The sequence below is a fragment of the Henckelia pumila genome, chromosome 2, assembly GCF_033568475.1.
Source record: "Henckelia pumila isolate YLH828 chromosome 2, ASM3356847v2, whole genome shotgun sequence".
Classification (NCBI taxonomy): domain Eukaryota; kingdom Viridiplantae; phylum Streptophyta; class Magnoliopsida; order Lamiales; family Gesneriaceae; genus Henckelia; species Henckelia pumila.
The window spans coordinates 116,515,002-116,533,019 of NC_133121.1; the positions used below are offsets into that span (position 1 = coordinate 116,515,002).

The following is an 18,018-nucleotide window of genomic DNA, read 5'->3' on the forward strand; positions in this document are numbered from 1 at the left end:
ACTCAGGGTGACAAAACAAAACAGAGCTGCCAATGTTCTTCGAACTTTTGAAGAGGGTGAACAGTATGCAGAACATGGCCTTGGAAAGTTAGTTCGAGGCAAGAGTCTTGAGATCATGCCCACCCTCAACAAGTTCTCAGATCCTAAATGATGGAATGTATCGATATTTTTGTGTTCGGTAATGTGATAATCTGGAAAAGATTGTCGAGGTCTGTTTGTAAGTAGCATGCCAGATGTTGGCCTAGTGCCAAATACTTGGACGCTGTATATATCATCATTTTCAGAATAAGCATAACTTCATAATCATATACACACATAACAACAAAAACTTTCATTCTTGGGATGGAATGAACAGGTGCGAATGTGTTTTTGTAAAACATGACAACTAACCTAGAGTTTCTTTACAAATCACACACGGACAATGACACCCCCGTTAATTTGTTATCTAAGGGCCAGGCACAACAGTTTGTGGTCAGTCCTTAGTTAACACCACGGTATACAACTCCCGGACAGAGCTCATCCATTGTATCAATATTCCGGTAGCCATTAAATTCTCTCAAACAAGTCCACCGACGGCGGGACAGGAAGTCACGAAAATCATCTTCAGTGTAAAATGTTTTGTCCTCGGTGTGTACTGGCAAGTGATCCGACTCTTCATAAAAACAAACTTTTATTGTGAGGCCTGCAAAGTTAGGAATATACTAAGCACCAGTAAACCACGGTACTACAAGTCTATAACTGTGACACTATTCAAGAGCTACAGGAAATGTTGCACACAACCGACCTTCGTCAACATGAAGAGTGTAGTTTCCCAAAGGCATGTCTCTGTCAAGCGTTCGAACTACATTGTCATCATCCTCCAACCAAAATGCACGTTTTGTCCTTAACCTGAAAGCAGATTTAATGGCTTCTTTGATGGCATCTGCGGTCCCATCAATCCCTATCCTCTTAGTATAATCCCCCAACTTTATGGTTATAACCCTACCATCGTAAGTGTTACTCTGTTCACCTGCCAAATAAATATAATAATCAGACAGCAAAAAAATCCTAACTATAAATGGACAGTCAACTTCCAATTTTACTGTCAAGAAATTGTAACTACATAAAACAAATCAGAACTATAAATGGACACTCAACTTCTAATATCTGTAACGTTCAAAGGCTATGCACATTCTTTTTGCAGACTAACCATTTCCAGGAGTCTCTCTCCAATTCCAAGGAGAAACGCCACTTGCTCCAACAGCATCAGTCGTAGTGATGGCGAGAGGGTGCCCATCATGATCCAAACGTCTTTCTAAATTGAGGGTTGACCTGCCATTAGCTGTATACAAAGGGTCTACTAAAATTTCTTCCATTTATAATAGGAATTGTCTCAACACACAAACCATGATGAAAAGAACATATTTACATCGGCAATATGTTAAAACTGGTTAAAAGAGCATTACTTCGTAAAAAATCTGTGCTAATTTGGACAGTTTATAATTTTTCAGTATTCATTGAAAAAATTTGCACTTTAATAATCACGAGGAAAATGAAACATGACATTGTCTGTCCATGATACAATTATTATTGAATAATTGAAAATTCAAAATTGCCACTTTATTGCCACGTCGGTATCTTAGGTTATCCTTCATTCCCCGACCTCTAACCCAGAAGAGAGACCCTTGAGTGCCGCCTATTCTTGCGTTTGGCAATGTCAGGAAGTGCACTAAACCCAAAACCCTTCAGCCATCTTTGGGGGAAGAATGTGAGAGACAAGATAAACAATCAATCCCGTCTCTTTGGCAAAGTCCATAAATTTTTTTACTACATTCTAGATTTTAGTGAATATGCTCTCTCAAAAAGAGATGGACCTGACTCCTCTTGCTTCGTCAAACAAACCTGAATAACTCGTGAAGCAAAGTAAGCCAAGTTGGAATCCAAAAGATTACAATAGAATCCTTCAAACACAATTACTATTCTTATGTGATAGAATTATTACATGCTTTGTTAAACAATGAAATTACATGGAACTTTTTGTACCTCATACATTCATGCCTCGTATGCAGATATCATATGTGATTAACAACCAAAATGCAACTAAGAGTAAGTTTTTAATCCAAACGCATTAAACTTTGGAAAGCCTTTGATTGATAAACACACCTTCCATAGGTCCAAAAGTAAGATTGTTATCGTCAATACCTGCAGAAGACAAAAAAGTTGGATTAGTTTGCCCAGATAGAGAAATATCTGAAATTATAGGAACATGTTTTTTAACACATAAAGCTTCATGGGTAAATAACATTAAAATAGGGATACAGAGAAATCAAGTACACACCCCAAATAGCCTGGAGTCCTGGACATGATTTTTGTAAATAAGAAACAAAATTCATGAATAATAAATATAAAATGTACAATCAAGGACAACTTATCCATGGAAAGGAAAAAGATTGCCAACCAAATTTAATTACCAAGATTCAACACATAAATTGTACTATGATTGAAGGTAAGGAATTGTCATTATAGATAGATACATGGACAAATTATATGGACACTTGCAAATTATTCTAGAAAATATTGGAGAATTCTTTCATACCCGTTTCCATGACTTCCAACAATGAAAACCAAACAGGGCATTAGCAAAAGGTTATAAAATAAAAGCAAAAACAATGCAACACAAACTGGTTTGCTGCAGAAAGTTGAGAATAAGAGATTCAATCACTAAACATGATCTTGCAAAAAATGTGCCAGCGAAGGATACAGATAACAGAGTATGTATAAGTTATAACACACCCAAAGCAAGTGCCGAGTACATCACTTGAGCAATACTACTCACTAGTTAACGATGCCACCAAAAGCAGACACCTTTGCAACTAGGAACTCCATAACTACAGAAACAAAGTCCACATTTTTTAAACACCGCAAAGTGGATCAAACAAGCCCTAAATTTGTAGAATACCACATTTCCATATCTCAAACATTTAGCATGAATATTAACAAGAGAAATTTAATATCAAGGAAAGGAAAAATATAGTACTTTTATCAGCAAAGTGCATGAAAGAATCAACTTTAGAACCAACAGCAGCAGCAGCAGCGTTGGTATGAGGTATGGGATTCTTCCAGGTAGGACCATTCTTGCTCCTTTCCCTCAGAATATCTTCAATTTCCTTATAATAAGACATCTTAGCAGATCCGTTTCCGTTTCCGTCATGATTCTGCTTAGCTTTCTTAAACTCTTTCAGTAAATTCCTCCATTTATCTGTACACATAGTGGGGGATCTGTCAAACCCTTTTTCCCTCATCTTCAAGGATATGTTATCCCACAAATGCTTATTAGATTTGGAGGTATTGAACATAGAGTCAATCTCTCTACGGAGAGAGATAAGGGCCCGCGTTTCTTCCTGAATCCAAGTCTCGGCTCTTTTCTTGGGAGCAGACGAGGATGATGGATTATTGGCGGCCGCCGGCGTATTGATTGTGTCATCCCCTCCGCTGGAAATGGTGGTGGCGGTGGTGTCGGGTCCATCGGTGAGGTGGTGGAGGTGAGGGGGAAGTTGAATGATCATGTTGTTAGTGGGATGGGATTCTTGTTTATTGTTGTAGAAATCGATCGAGTCTTGTTGTTGGGGTTTTTCAGACATGTACATTTTTTGGGAGTGTAATGGGAGGAAGAAGGGTGGGACTGGGGGTTTTGCGGTGAGAACAAACCGAAACAGATGGGTGTTTGAGCTTTGGCTCGTTTGGTCTGTTAGACCCAGTCACCCAAGGCCGAGCTGATAAGCCTGATATAAACATTGTGTTATATATATATATATATATAAAGAACAATTTTGAAAAGCATTTTTTTAATAAATTATTTAATTTTAGATATATAAGCGACCGTAGCACACACATTGTATGTATCTTAAATATAAGACGAATGCAATATATTGCAAAATCGAAACATACATGTAGTTATAAAACAGAAAAGTGTAGGAAAAATTTCAAAACTCATAAAAATAGGAGACGGTGCATTGAACTATTTAGTTCTAATTAATGGATATTTATATATCCCATTTATTGTTAAAATTATAAAGAATATGGAGATGAGAGAATGAATAGTAATGTTTTATTCACCATTGGAGACATCTATTTATAGAGTGCATTTACAGATTTGAATAGTAGATAGCATGATAAACCTAATCTCAATGATCATCTACAACAAATTATAACACTCCCCCTTAGATGATTATTGAATTAACAAATCGCTACAGAGAGATATGGGGGCTTGAGTGCTGCCTCGTTAAAACCTTGTCAGAAAAACCCAATGGAAAAAACCTGAACGAAAAAATAGAGTACAGCTCCCCCTGATCTCAATCATCTAAAGGTCCTTTAACTGATGCATCCTTATTTTGTGCACCAATTTCTTGAAAGTTTATGTCGGTAGTGCCTTTGTGAATAGGTCAGCTACATTATCACTTGAACAAATCTGATGAATATCAATATCACCATTTTCTTGAAGCTCGTGTGTGTAGAAGAACTTTGGTGAGATATGCTTAGTTCTATCCCTTTTGATGTAGCCTCCTTTTAATTGTTCAATGCATGCAGTATTGTCTTCGAATATAACTGTCGGGCTATCTTTGGTTGTTGGCAACCCGCATGATTCTTGGATGTGTTGCGTCATAGATCTCAACCATACGCATTCTCTACTTGCTTCATGCATTGCCATAATCTCAAAGTGATTTGAAGATATCATTGTTAGGGATTGTTTCACTGACCTCCATGATATGGCAGTGTCTCCTCGTGTAAACACATAACCTGTCTGGGATTTAGCTTTATGTGGATCGAAAAGATACCCTGCATCTGCATATCCAACTAAAGAAGAATTTGATTTTATTGAATAAAATAATTTCATATCAGTTGTACCACGAAGGTAACGAAAAATGTGTTTTACACCTTTCCAATGTCTTCGGGTTGGACATGAGCTATATCTCGCTAGAAGATTAACATAAAATGCTATATCAGGACGAGTATAATTTGCGAGATATGACAATGCTCCAATCGCACTTAGATATGGTACTTCTGGACCTTTGATCTTTTCTCCATCTTCAAGTGGTCGAAAAGAATCTTTGTTATAATCAAGTGATCGAACAACCATTGGTGATGCTAATGGATGTGCCTTATCCATATAAAAACGTTTTAATACCTTCTCTATATATGATGATTGATGAACAAATATCTCATCTTGTAAATGTTCATCTGTAGTCCAAGACAAAATTTTGTCCTTCCCAAGTCTTTCATCTCAAACTCATTTTTCAAGTAATTGGCAATTTTAGCAAGCTCTTCTGGAGTGCCAATAAGATTTAGATCATCAACATATACGGCCACAATTGCAATGTAGTAGCCCGTACCCAAAATCAGTAATTAAGAAATTAATCATTATTACTTGGGTAGAGTTCGGAAGCTCCGAAGGTGAGTTCGGAAGCTCCGAACAGGATCGGAAGCTCCGAACAGGATCGAAAGCTCCGATACAGGATCGGAAGCTCCAATGCTATTACGTCAGGCATGACATGTGGTTGGATCGGAAGCTCTGATCACCCCTATCCGAAGTCAACAAGTGATATTTTGACACGTGGCAGATCAGGATCTTCGGAAGCTCCGATGGCAGGATCGGACGTTCCGATCGAGGATCGGAGGCTCCGATCGTTGTCTATAAATAGAAGGCCGAGAATTCACTTTCAATTTCCAATTCCGGATTTCCTCTCTATTCTAGTCGTATTTGAGTTGTTCTAGCCTTCCTAGGCTTGACCCGGGAGTCGTCGAGGCGTTCGATAGTCGTAGCGGAGTTGTGCCCAAGTTCTGGAGGTATCAACATCAAAGGGCTAACAACGGACGAAGGTATAGCTTTTGCTTCTTATAAATATTTAGGAGTATGCAATAGCTTAGTTAAGGCTTTTAGAGCGCTATAATGATAGTAGTATCATTTGGCAGTGTAGAGCAGACTATAGGCATGGACCTAGAGTTGGTAGAGCTTGCACTGATTTGAGGTACGAAAGTACTATTCGAGATATCCTGACTGAGTATGCATGTATTATGTGACTGCATGGTTTATATGTCATTGATTTATGCTGCATTCATTTGCATACTGAGCTATCTCCTTCGAGATGTTTGTTAGTAGGGTTTTTCCCTATCTTGTTAGTGGTTGGACTGCCATCGATTTGGGTCCGGCATATCCACTGGTATTATGGTATGGGAGCCACCTCCTGAAGCGACGGCACAGTGTGCTACATACCAGGGCCCAGTGAAACGACCCTAACTCTATAATAAATAAATATGCGGAATTTTTTTTTTTTTTTTACTTACTAAATAACATATGTACATATATGCCCATACATATATGCACAGAATAAAAAGATTTAAAAATAACTAAATAAATAAATAAATAAATAATTAAATATCTGAGTCGACCCTATAATTAAAAATATACTGCATAAATAAATTGAATAAAAAGTGTGCATGCACTGAAAATATTTAATAACATATTCGAAACTCCCAACTGCTGTAAAATAATATAAACTGTATCATGCTGACAAAAATAACAACATGCATAGTGACTCAGAAGCTATCACGGTCACGGGGCCACTGCATGCCTGCTCATACGTCCTCGCCTCCGGTGGGTACAATGTCATCCTCAACGTACTCACCTGCACCATACCAGTGTAGTGAGCCTAGAGGCCCAACATGCTAACATAACAAGAGTTTAAAATAATTTAAATCAATTTAATACTAATACATACATATACACGAATGAGCATGCTTAAAAATTACATAACATAACTTAACTTAAATAAACATAAATATCATAATACATAACATTATTGAGCAATTCATTTTCTAACATCGCATGGTTGTATCCGTAGTGTAACCTTAAATCATACATTAAATACTGATCAGCGTGGAAACCTACGTACGTGGCCGGTGACGAATCACCTCTTAAATTGACAGTAAACTGCCCTTCAATCATATGGGGACGAATCCCCCTTAAATTGTCATACTACTTCAACTTTCAACATAAAATATTTTTATTGCTCAACTTAAACATTAAATCATGCATAAAATATTATTTCATGAATGCATGTACTTGAATAAAATGTGTGTCCTTCATATATATTTAATTTAATTTTCTTACTAACATATAAATATTAAAATAACTTAAATGCATAAAAATAATTAAATATATAATCAGGACACATGCAATTTCTCATGGATGGTCCTGGACTGCTGGCCCTAACACTCAAGCCCATTAACTTAAATCTGGCCCATTATCATACTTAAGCCCATTAACTTAAATCTGGCTCATTATCATACTTAAGCCCATTAACTTAAATTTAAGCCCAAATAATTATTCTAAGCCCAATTAAATTAAATAAGCCCATTAAAATTTCACTAAGCCCAATAACACTTAAACTGGCCCAATGGGCCCAAAAACCCAAAGATTGGCCCAATAAATTTTATGGGCTCAAAAGCCCATAAAATTAATGGATTAACTTAATTAAAATTTTAAAAGTCCAAATAAAATTATTTGGGAGTCCAAATAATTTTATTTTAATTTAATTGACTCAAAAACCCATTAATTCATAAAATATTTTAAAAATAAAAAGACTCGAGCCCGGCCCACCTAACCCAGACCCGGACTCACTTGACCCGACCCACTAACCTACTGACCCGACCCGAACACCCAGACCCGACCCAGGCCCCTAAACTCAGCCCAACCCGATCCCCCCTCTCCCCATTGCACTCGGCTGCGTGCAGCAGCCCTTCCAGGGCTGCTGCCGCACCAGTCCGGCCACCACTGGCCGGACCGCCGCCGGCAGGACCTTCCCAAGGTCCTGCCGGACCTAACCTGCCCATGGGTCCGACCCCATGCAGCCCAATCCACCAAGCCGCCACCCCTTTCTCCCAAACCCTAACCTGCGCAGCCCCATTGCCGAAACCACCTCCAGCCCTCTCCGGGCTGTGTTGGCTCGGTTTCTTCGAGCCACCCAGGTCCAAGCCACCCTCACCTAGCCTATGAACCTCTGGACAGCAGCTGGACGCCCCATGGTTGCATAAAACGTGAGCTATATGGCATGAATACATGACCAAGTGCATAACAATCAAAAGCCAACATTTTTCTGAAAATTCTTTAAATCAATCAGTATATACACAACACACTCATAAATATATACTGATATAGTACATAAAAATAAGAAGAATCATGCCTTTGATAATTATTTGACAACGAACGATGCGTTTACGGGACTCCGGGACGACGAACCTCCAAAATAACTCAAAGAACTTGAAGCTTTCGGCTATGGGGCTGTGTTTTCTGTTGAAGCCGATGAAGGAGAAGGTGGGGGAGATGAGTGTCGGCTAAGGGTTTGAGGCGTGTGTGTGTGTGGGGTTGGGTAGATTAGATTTAGGTTTTTAAATTAAAAAAAATAGGTTTTAAGATAATTAAAAAGGTTTAAATATAAAATATAAAATTTAACAACTCTAATTAAAAGTTGAAATCTGATATATTAAGTTAAACATATGAAAATCTCGAAATTATAAATTAAGGGAATTTTAAAAATGCTAAAAAGTCAATATTTTTGGCTAATTTTGAATAAAATGGACTCCTAAAATTAAATAAAATTAAATACTTAAAATTTTGAGATAATAAAACTCAAAAATAATATTTTTGGGCTCTAAAAAGGCTCATAAAATAATTTGGGTGGAAAGTTGTCATCTCGTCCGTCCACGGTCCCGTCTACGCGATCAAATAATAAAAATACTAAAAATCATAAAAATCACTAATTATGGGTTAAATGCTTAAAAATAAATTAAATCATGCACAAATAATTCACATAATTATTTAACCCATAAATCTAAAATTTAAAATAATTAAATATCCTAATTATGCAGGCGGATTTACGTATTTAAAATACCGGGTGTTACAATTCTCCCCCCCCTTAAATTGAATTTCGTCCTCGAAATTAAAGTACTTACCCAAACAACTCTGGGTAGCGAGTCCTCATGTCTGCCTCGGTCTCCCAAGTAGCTTCCTCCTCCGAGTGATTCAGCCACTGGACTCTGACCATCGGTATGACCCGCGTCCTAAGCCTCCGCTCCTCCCTAGCCAAGATCCGCACTGGTCTCTCCTCGTACACAAGATCTGGTGGCAACTGTAAGGGCTCGAAATCCAATACACGCGATGGGTTGGAGACATATCTCCGAAGCATGGATACATGGAAAACATTGTGCACTGCCGCTAGCCCTGGAGGTAGAGCTAAACGATAGGCCAACGTGCCAACTCGCTCCAAGATCTCGAATGGCCCTATATACCTCGGGTTAAGCTTGCCTCTCCGTCCAAAACGCGCTACTCCCTTCATAGGTGACACCTTCAAGAATACGTGATCACCTACAGCGAACTCCAAATCTCGTCGTCTGGCATCTGCATAACTCTTCTACCGACTCTGAGCAGTCCTCATCCTATCTCGAATCTGTGTCACAATGTCAGCTGTCTGCTGCACAATCTCAGGACCCAACAAAATCCGCTCACCAACCTCATCCCAATGCACAGGAGATCTGCATCTCCTCCCATATAGTGCCGCATAAGGAGCCATACCTATAGACGACTGAAAGCTGTTGTTATAGGTAAACTCCACTAATGGCAGTCTAGTCTCCCAAGAGCCTCGAAAATCAATGACACAAGCTCTCAGAAGATCCTCGAGAACCTGGATCACCCTCTCAGACTGACCATCTGTCTGGGGATGAAATGTTGTACTGAACAAAAGTCTAGTCCCCAAAGCTGTGTGCAGACTCTTCCAAAACGCTGAGGTGAATCTCGGATCTCTGTCTGACACAATAGACACTGGTATGCCATGCAGTCTAACAATCTCTCTGATGTAGAGCTCTGCATACTGTGTCAAAGTATAAGTAGTCCTCACCGGCAAGAAATGAGCTGATTTGGTGAGTCTATCCACAATCACCCAAATCGCTGTACACCCTCTGGTACTCCTCGGTAAGCCAACCACAAAGTCCATCGTAATATTCTCCCATTTCCATTCCGGAATAGGGAGAGGTCTAAGAAGTCCTGCTGGACGCTGATGCTCTGCTTTGACTTGCTGACAAGTCAAGCACTCGGACACCACTCTCCCGATGTCACTCTTCATCCCTGGCCACCAATACAATAGCTGCAAATCTTTGTACATCTTTGTACTTCCGGGGTGAATGGAGTACGGAGATGCGTGAGCCTCTGTCAAAATCTCAGCTCGCAGCTGATCGACGTTCGGTACCCATATCCTCCCACGGTACTGAACGATGCCATCCTCCACTGTATACAAGAGATTACCTCTAGCCTCATCTCTCTGTCTCCATCGCTGTAACTCCTCATCAGTGGACTGTCCCTCTCTAATCCGATCTCGCAGAACTGGCTGCACCGTCAACACTGACAAGCTCGGTGCATGGCCACTCGGATAACACTCCAAGCCAAATCTCTGAATCTCGGTCTGTAGTGGTAACTGTACAGTCAAACATGATACCACTGACGACTTCCGACTCAAAGCATCGGCCACTACATTAGCTTTACCCGGATGGTAGCTAATGTCACAGTCATAGTCCTTCACCAACTCCAACCATCTGTGCTGTCTCATATTCAACTCCTTCTGTGTGAAGAAGTACTTCAGACTCTTGTGGTCTGTGAAAATCTTGCACTTCTCGCCATACAGATAGTGCCTCCAGATTTTCAAAGCGAAGACCACTGCTGCCAACTCCAAGTCATGCGTCGGGTAGTTCTGCTCATGAATCTTCAACTGCCTCGACGCATACGCAATAACCTTACCACACTGCATAAGCACTGCGCCTAAACCAAGTTTAGACGCGTCGGTGTACACTACTAACTCCTCGTGTGGTACTGTCATCGCTAACACTGGTGCTGTAGTGAGTGCTTCCTTCAGCTGATCGAAGCTCCTCTGACAGTCTGAACTCCAGATAAACTTCGCATTCTTCATGGTCAAGGAAGTCAAGGGTACTGCAATAGAGGAAAAACCCTTGATGAACTTCCTGTAGTATCCGGCCAAACCCAAGAAACTGCGAATCTCTGAAGCATTCTTCGGAATGCCCCAATTCTGCACTGCCTCCACCTTAGACTGATCGACTGCAACTCCATCTCTCGAAATAATGTGGCCCAGAAATGCCACCTGCTCAAGCCAAAACTCGCACTTGCTGAACTTGGCATACAACCGATGCTCCCTCAAAGTCTGCAAGGCGGTCTGAAGATGCTGTCTATGCTCCTCGATGCTCCTAGAATAGATCAAAATATCATCAATAAAGACTATGATGAACTGATCTAGGTATGGCTGAAAGACTCGGTTCATGAGATCCATGAAAACCGCTGGAGCATTGGTCAGCCCAAATGGCATCACTAAGAACTCGTAATGCACATATCGTGTCCGGAAAGCAGTCTTGGACACATCTGCATCCCTAACACGCAACTGATGGTAACCAGATCGCAGATCGATCTTGGAGAACACTGAAGCTCCCTGCAACTGGTCAAACAAGTTCTCTATCCTCGGCAGTGGATACTTGTTCTTCACTGTGACTCTGTTAAGCTCTCGGTAATCGATGCACAATCTCATACTGCCATCCTTCTTCTTCACAAACAACACCGGAGCTCCCCAAGGAGAAAAGCTAGGTCGAACAAAGCCTTTCTCTAACAACTCTTGAATCTGCTCCTTCAACTCTTTCATCTCGGTAGGAGCAAGCCTGTACGGTGCCTTAGAGATAGGCACGGTGTCTGGCACTAAGTCGATACTGAACTCCACCTCTCTCACTGGTGGAATCCTGGCAACATCCTCCGGAAAGACATCCGAAAAGTCACGAACCACCTCTAACTCTGATAATGATCTGCTAGATGGCTCAGAAGTCGTGACAATACTCGCTAGAAACCCCTGGCAACCCCGTCTCAACAACTTCCTCGCCTGAATATAGGATATCACCTGAGGAATATCACTGCTCTGAGATGCATGAAAAGTGAACGGGTCGCCCCCTGTAGGTCTCACCGACACTGATCTCCGACGAAAATCAATCGAAGCTCCATTGACTGTCAACCAGTCCATACCCAAAATAAGATCAAATCCACTCAAGGGCAAAACTACTACATCTGCTCGAATGGAGTGTCCCTGCAGCTCTAACTCCAGTCCTCGAATAACCTTCGAGGTAGAAATGATCTGCCCCGACGGCATAGTAACATCATACCCACTGTCGCTACTCTCAGGTGTGATGCCTACCCGTCTGATAAACTCCAGGGAGATAAACGAATGCGTAGCCCCTGAATCTAGCAACGCAAACGTGGAGTTGCCTCCAACTAGAATTCTCCCTCCACGCAGAAAATTCCCAACAGTTTCATACCACTACTAAATTTTCCCCCAACGAGTTCCTACAAATTCTTAATTCTAATCACAAGTAAAACATGCTTCCTATTCTAACATGCAGTTAAATAATCCAAATAACAAGAATTCCCATTTTAAAGACTAAATTTTAACCAAAGGAAATCATTAAAATACTAGGGATAGGATATACCGGAGATCAAGGAGGTGTCTGGATCAACCTCCTCAGCCTGCATCACGAACACCCTACCAGCGGTGTTCTTCTTCCTGGGGCAGTTGGCAATCAGATGCCCCGGCTCTCTGCAGTGGAAGCAAACTCCTGCTCCCAATAGGCAAGGTCCCGAATGCATCTTCTGGCACTTCGGACATGTAGGATAAGCTATGGCATTAGGGGCCCCGCCCCTCTGCTGCTGATGCGGCCTCTGCTGCTGTGGCCTCTGCTGCTGATTCGGGCCCTTAGCCGGCCCTGTATACTGCTTCTTCGCAGGAGGCTGCGAAGATGGACGCTGGTATGCAGCCTGAAACTGCCTCTTCCCCTGCTGCTCCCTCTGGATCTCTCTCCGACCCTCCTCGGAACGCAAGGCTCTACTCACTGCAGACTCGTATGTAAAGACGTCTGCCATACGCACATCATGCCTGATCTCAGCCTTCAGGCCCTCCACAAACTGTCGCAGCTTCTCCTGCGGACTGTCAGCAATCATGGGCACAAAGTGACAGCCCCTCTCAAACTGGCTCACATACTCCACAACAGACCTGTCCCCCTGACGGAGACTCATGAACTCACGGATCATGCGACTGCGCACATCCTCAGTAAAGTACTTGGCATAGAAGATACGCCTAAACTCCGTCCACGTCAGTGTAGGCAAGTGAACTCCCCTAGCTGCACCCTCCCACCAAAGGGCTGCATCCCCTCTCATCATGTATGTCGCACAGTTCACCCTGTCGGTGTCTGTGATCCCCATGTAATCAAAGATGGACTCAAGAGAGCGAATCCATCCCTCAGCCACCAAAGGATCGGTGGTACCAACAAACTCCTTAGGTCCCTTCTTCTTGAACCTCTCAGCCACGTCCTCCTCATGGGATAGTCTGGAACGTGCCGCCTGCTGCTCCAACGTAGCAGTAATCCCCGCCATCATCGTAGCACTGGCCTGCTCCAATGCTGTCATGGGGTTCTGCGGAGGTGGCGGTGGATGTGGAGGTGGAGGTCCCCCACGTCGGTTCACTGGTCTGGGAGGCATTCTGCACCACCACATATTTATTTACGTAAATCGCCATGCATAACTAAGTGTTTAAAATTAATGCTAACTTAAATTCTAGAAATTAAATCATACTATAAACATTTAAAACTTACAGACCGGTAGCGTGGATTTCGGAGCTCGCATAGCAGTGAGGACCCCTCCGAGGACCGTGCTCTGATACCAACTGAAACGACCCTAACTCTATAATAAATAAATATGCGGAAATTTTTTTTTTTTTTTTACTTACTAAATAACATATGTACATATATGCCCATACATATATGCACAGAATAAAAAGATTTAAAAATAAATAAATAAATAAATAAATAATTAATTAAATATCTGAGTCGACCCTATAATTAAAAATATACTGCATAAATAAATTGAATAAAAAGTGTGCATGCACTGAAAATATTTAATAAAATATTCGAAACACCCAACTGCTGTAAAATAATATAAACTGTATCATGCTGACGAAAATAACAACATGCATAGTGACTCAGAAGCTATCACGGTCACGGGGCCACTGCATGCCTACTCATACGTCCTCGCCTCCGGTGGGTACAATGTCATCCTCAACGTACTCACCTGTACCATACCAGTGTAGTGAGCCTAGAAGCCCAACATGCTAACATAACAAGGGTTTAAAATAATTTAAATCAATTTAATACTAATACATACATATACATGAATGAGCATGCTTAAAAATTACATAACATAACTTAACTTAAATAAACATAAATATCATAATACATAACATTATTGAGCAATTCATTTTCTAACATCGCATGGTTGTATCCGTAGTGTAACCTTAAATCATACATTAAATACTGATCAGCGTGGAAACCTACGTACGTGGCCGGTGACGAATCACCTCTTAAATTGACAGTAAACTGCCCTTCAATCATATGGGGACGAATCCCCCTTAAATTGTCACACTACTTCAACTTCCAACATAAAATATTTTTATTGTTCAACTTAAACATTAAATCATGCATAAAATATTATTTCATGAATGCATGTACTTGAATAAAATGTGTGTCCTTCATATATATTTAATTTAATTTTCTTACTAACATATAAATATTAAAATAACTTAAATGCATAAAAATAATTAAATATATAATCAGGACACATGCAATTTCTCATGGATGGTCCTGGACTGCTGGCCCTAACACTCAAGCCCATTAACTTAAATCTGGCCCATTATCATACTTAAGCCCATTAACTTAAATCTGGCCCATTATCATACTTAAGCCCATTAACTTAAATTTAAGCCCAAATAATTATTCTAAGCCCAATTAAATTAAATAAGCCCATTAAAATTTCACTAAGCCCAATAACACTTAAACTGGCCCAATGAGCCCAAAAACCCAAAAACTGGCCCAATAAATTTTATGGGCTCAAAAGCCCATAAAATTAATGGATTAACTTAATTAAAATTTTAAAAGTCCAAATAAAATTATTTGGGAGTCCAAATAATTTTATTTTAATTTAATTGGCTCAAAAACCCATTAATTCATAAAATATTTTAAAAATAAAAAGACTCGAGCCCGGCCCACCTAACCCAGACCCGGACTCACTTGACCCGACCCACTAACCTACTGACCCGACCCGGACACCCAGACCCGACCTAGGCCCCTAAACTCAGCCCAACCCGATCCCCCCTCTCCCCATTGCACTCGGCTGCGTGCAGCAGCCCTTCCAGGGCTGCTGCCGCACCAGTCCGGCCACCACTGGCCGGACCGCCGCCGGCAGGACCTTCCCAAGGTCCTGCAGGACCTAACCTGCCCATGGGTCCGACCCCATGCAGCACAATCCACCAAGCCTCCACCCCTTTCTCCCAAACCCTAACCTGCGCAGCCCCATTGCCGAAACCACCTCCAGCCCTCTCCGGGCTGTGTTGGCTCAGTTTCTTCGAGCCACCCAGGTCCAAGCCACCCTCACCTAGCCAATGAACCTCTGGACAGCAGCTGGACGCCCCATGGTTGCATAAAACGTGAGCTATATGGCATGAATACATGACCAAGTGCATAACAATCAAAAGCCAACATTTTTCTGAAAATTCTTTAAATCAATCAGTATATACACGACACACTCATAAATATACACTGATATAGTACATAAAAATAAGAAGAATCATGCCTTTGATAATTATTTGACAACGAACGATGCGTTTACGGGACTCCGGGACGACGAACCTCCAAAATAACTCAAAGAACTTGAAGCTTTCGGCTATGGGGCTGTGTTTTCTGTTGAAGCCGATGAAGGAGAAGGTGGGGGAGATGAGTGTCGGCTAAGGGTTTGAGGCGTGTGTGTGTGTGGGGTTGGGTAGATTAGGTTTAGGTTTTTAAATTAAAAAAAATAGGTTTTAAGATAATTAAAAAGGTTTAAATATAAAATATAAAATTTAACAACTCTAATTAAAAGTTGAAATCTGATATATTAAGTTAAACATATGAAAATCTCGAAATTATAAATTAAGGGAATTTTAAAAATGCTAAAAAGTCAATATTTTTGGTTAATTTTGAATAAAATGGACTCCTAAAATTAAATAAAATTAAATACTTAAAATTTTGATATAATAAAACTCAAAAATAATATTTTTGGGCTCTAAAAAGGCTCATAAAATAATTTGGGTGGAAAGTTATCATCTCGTCCGTCCACGGTCCCGTCTACGCGATCAAATAATAAAAATACTAAAAATCATAAAAATCACTAATTATGGGTTAAATGCTTAAAAATAAATTAAATCATGCACAAATAATTCACATAATTATTTAACCCATAAATCTAAAATTTAAAATAATTAAATATCCTAATTATGCAGGCGGATTTACGTATTTAAAATACCGGGTGTTACACCCGGTCTGTCTCTGTTATCTGATCATTGACCTCGAGTTTATAGGGAGTTTACTTTGCATGCATGTATACTCATACTCTCGTACTGAGCATTTTATGCTCACGTCTCGTACTCTGTGTTTCTGAACACCCTATTCCATGGGGCAGTTTGCGATTGGATGAGGCGGGTGGATCCAAGAGGGGCTAGGCAGTGGTTGGTCAGCTGGAGCTTCGCCTAGGTTTTATTTCTGTTGTTATTGGATTGATACAGTTGTTCGATCTGGTTGTATAATATTTGGATATTTACAGATTTCTTGCCTTGGAATTGTAATTTTAGTAATGTTTCCGCAGTTTATTCTGATATCTGTTTAATTAAGTTAATTCCATGCCTAAGTTCTGTTTAGTAGGTGATCCAGGTAAAGGTCACTACATTTAAAACCCTTATCTGTCTTTTTTATAAATACGTATGGACAAATAGCATTATTTGTGTACCCTTCTTTTAACAAATATTCACTAAGACAATTGTACCACATGCGTTCAGATTGCTTTAATCCATACAAGAATTTATGCAGCTTTATTGATAACATAGTCTTGGGAGTTGCATTATTTTTTTCTGATAGTTTGAGTCCTTCAGGAACTTTCTATATATATATATATATATATATATATATATTACTATCAAGCAAACCATAAAGATAAGCAGTTACTAAATACATGAGTTGCATATCAAGACTTTTAGATACTGCTAAACTAATCAGGAATCAAAAAGTCGTGGCATCCATCATAGGCGAATATGTTTCCTCATAGTCAATTCCAGGTCTCTGCGAGAAACCTTGGGCTACGAGTCGAGATTTGTATCTTACAATATCGTCATTTTCATTCCTCTTTCGTACAAAAACTCACCTGTATCCTATTGGGATTACATTTTCAGGTGTTCGAACTACGGGTCCAAACACTTTACATCTTTCTAGTGAATCTAATTCAGCTTGTATGGCCTCCTTCCGTTTTGGCAAGTCATATCTTTTTTGACGATCATTAACTGATTGTGGTTCTAGGTCCCCATTATGCATAATGTCAAGGGCCACATTTAAGACAAAGACATTATCAATAATTGTGTCATTTCGATCCCACAATTTTTGAGATGATATGTAATTTGTTGAAATCTCATTTTTTTCACTGAGCTGCAATTCTTCAGGAATATTTCCAACACCAGGTTCATTGATTTCTCTTACTATATCACCCGAAATTGCTTCTTTGGGAGCTTTTGAATTTTCTTTATCTTGTACCTTTCTTTTTCGAGGTACAGTATCCTTTGAACCAATTAGCCGACCACGCTTCTGGCATATTTTAGATTCGTTTGCAGGTTGAATATTAGTTGTTCCTACAGGGACATCAATTTTCACGGGGATATTCTCTGCATGTATACGTGACTTTGTCACATTCTTTGTATTGACAAAAGCATCGAGCAATTGATTCGCAATTCTTTGCAAGTGAATAATTCTTTCAACTTCTTGCTCACTTTGATTATTTCGAGGATCATAATAAGATAGTGTTTTCTCATTCCAACTAAC

General features: G+C 40.2%; 1 protein-coding gene across 2 annotated transcripts; it reads right to left on the minus strand.

Annotated features, from left to right (window-relative positions):
• Window positions 1-316: 316 nt before the first annotated feature.
• LOC140881746 (trihelix transcription factor GT-4-like) lies at window positions 317-3,707 on the minus strand. 2 transcript variants are annotated; one of them, XM_073287293.1, is made up of 5 exons: window positions 3,017-3,707; window positions 2,143-2,181; window positions 1,190-1,294; window positions 785-1,009; window positions 317-682 (listed from the first exon to the last, which is right to left on the minus strand). In XM_073287293.1, exons 1-5 carry the CDS (start codon window positions 3,624-3,626, stop codon window positions 480-482), a joined length of 1,182 nt encoding a protein of 393 aa, XP_073143394.1. In that variant the 5' UTR covers window positions 3,627-3,707; the 3' UTR covers window positions 317-479. The 2 variants fall into 2 exon arrangements, with proteins under 2 accessions (XP_073143394.1, XP_073143393.1); XM_073287292.1 differs by having other exon boundaries at window positions 1,190-1,321; window positions 3,017-3,703.
• Between the last annotated feature and the right edge of the window lie 14,311 nt (window positions 3,708-18,018).

Bases quoted from the DNA above. Each gene is read 5' to 3' on its own strand.
- LOC140881746 (XM_073287292.1), bottom strand. From the start codon at position 3,626: ATGTACATGTCTGAAAAACCCCAACAACAAGACTCGATCGATTTCTAC. The intron at 1,322-2,142 runs GTGTGTTTATCA...CTTTGTATACAG, and splicing joins TACTTTTGGACCTATGGAAG to CTAATGGCAGGTCAACCCTC. The intron at 683-784 runs GTCGGTTGTGTG...CTAACTTTGCAG, and splicing joins CACTCTTCATGTTGACGAAG to GCCTCACAATAAAAGTTTGT.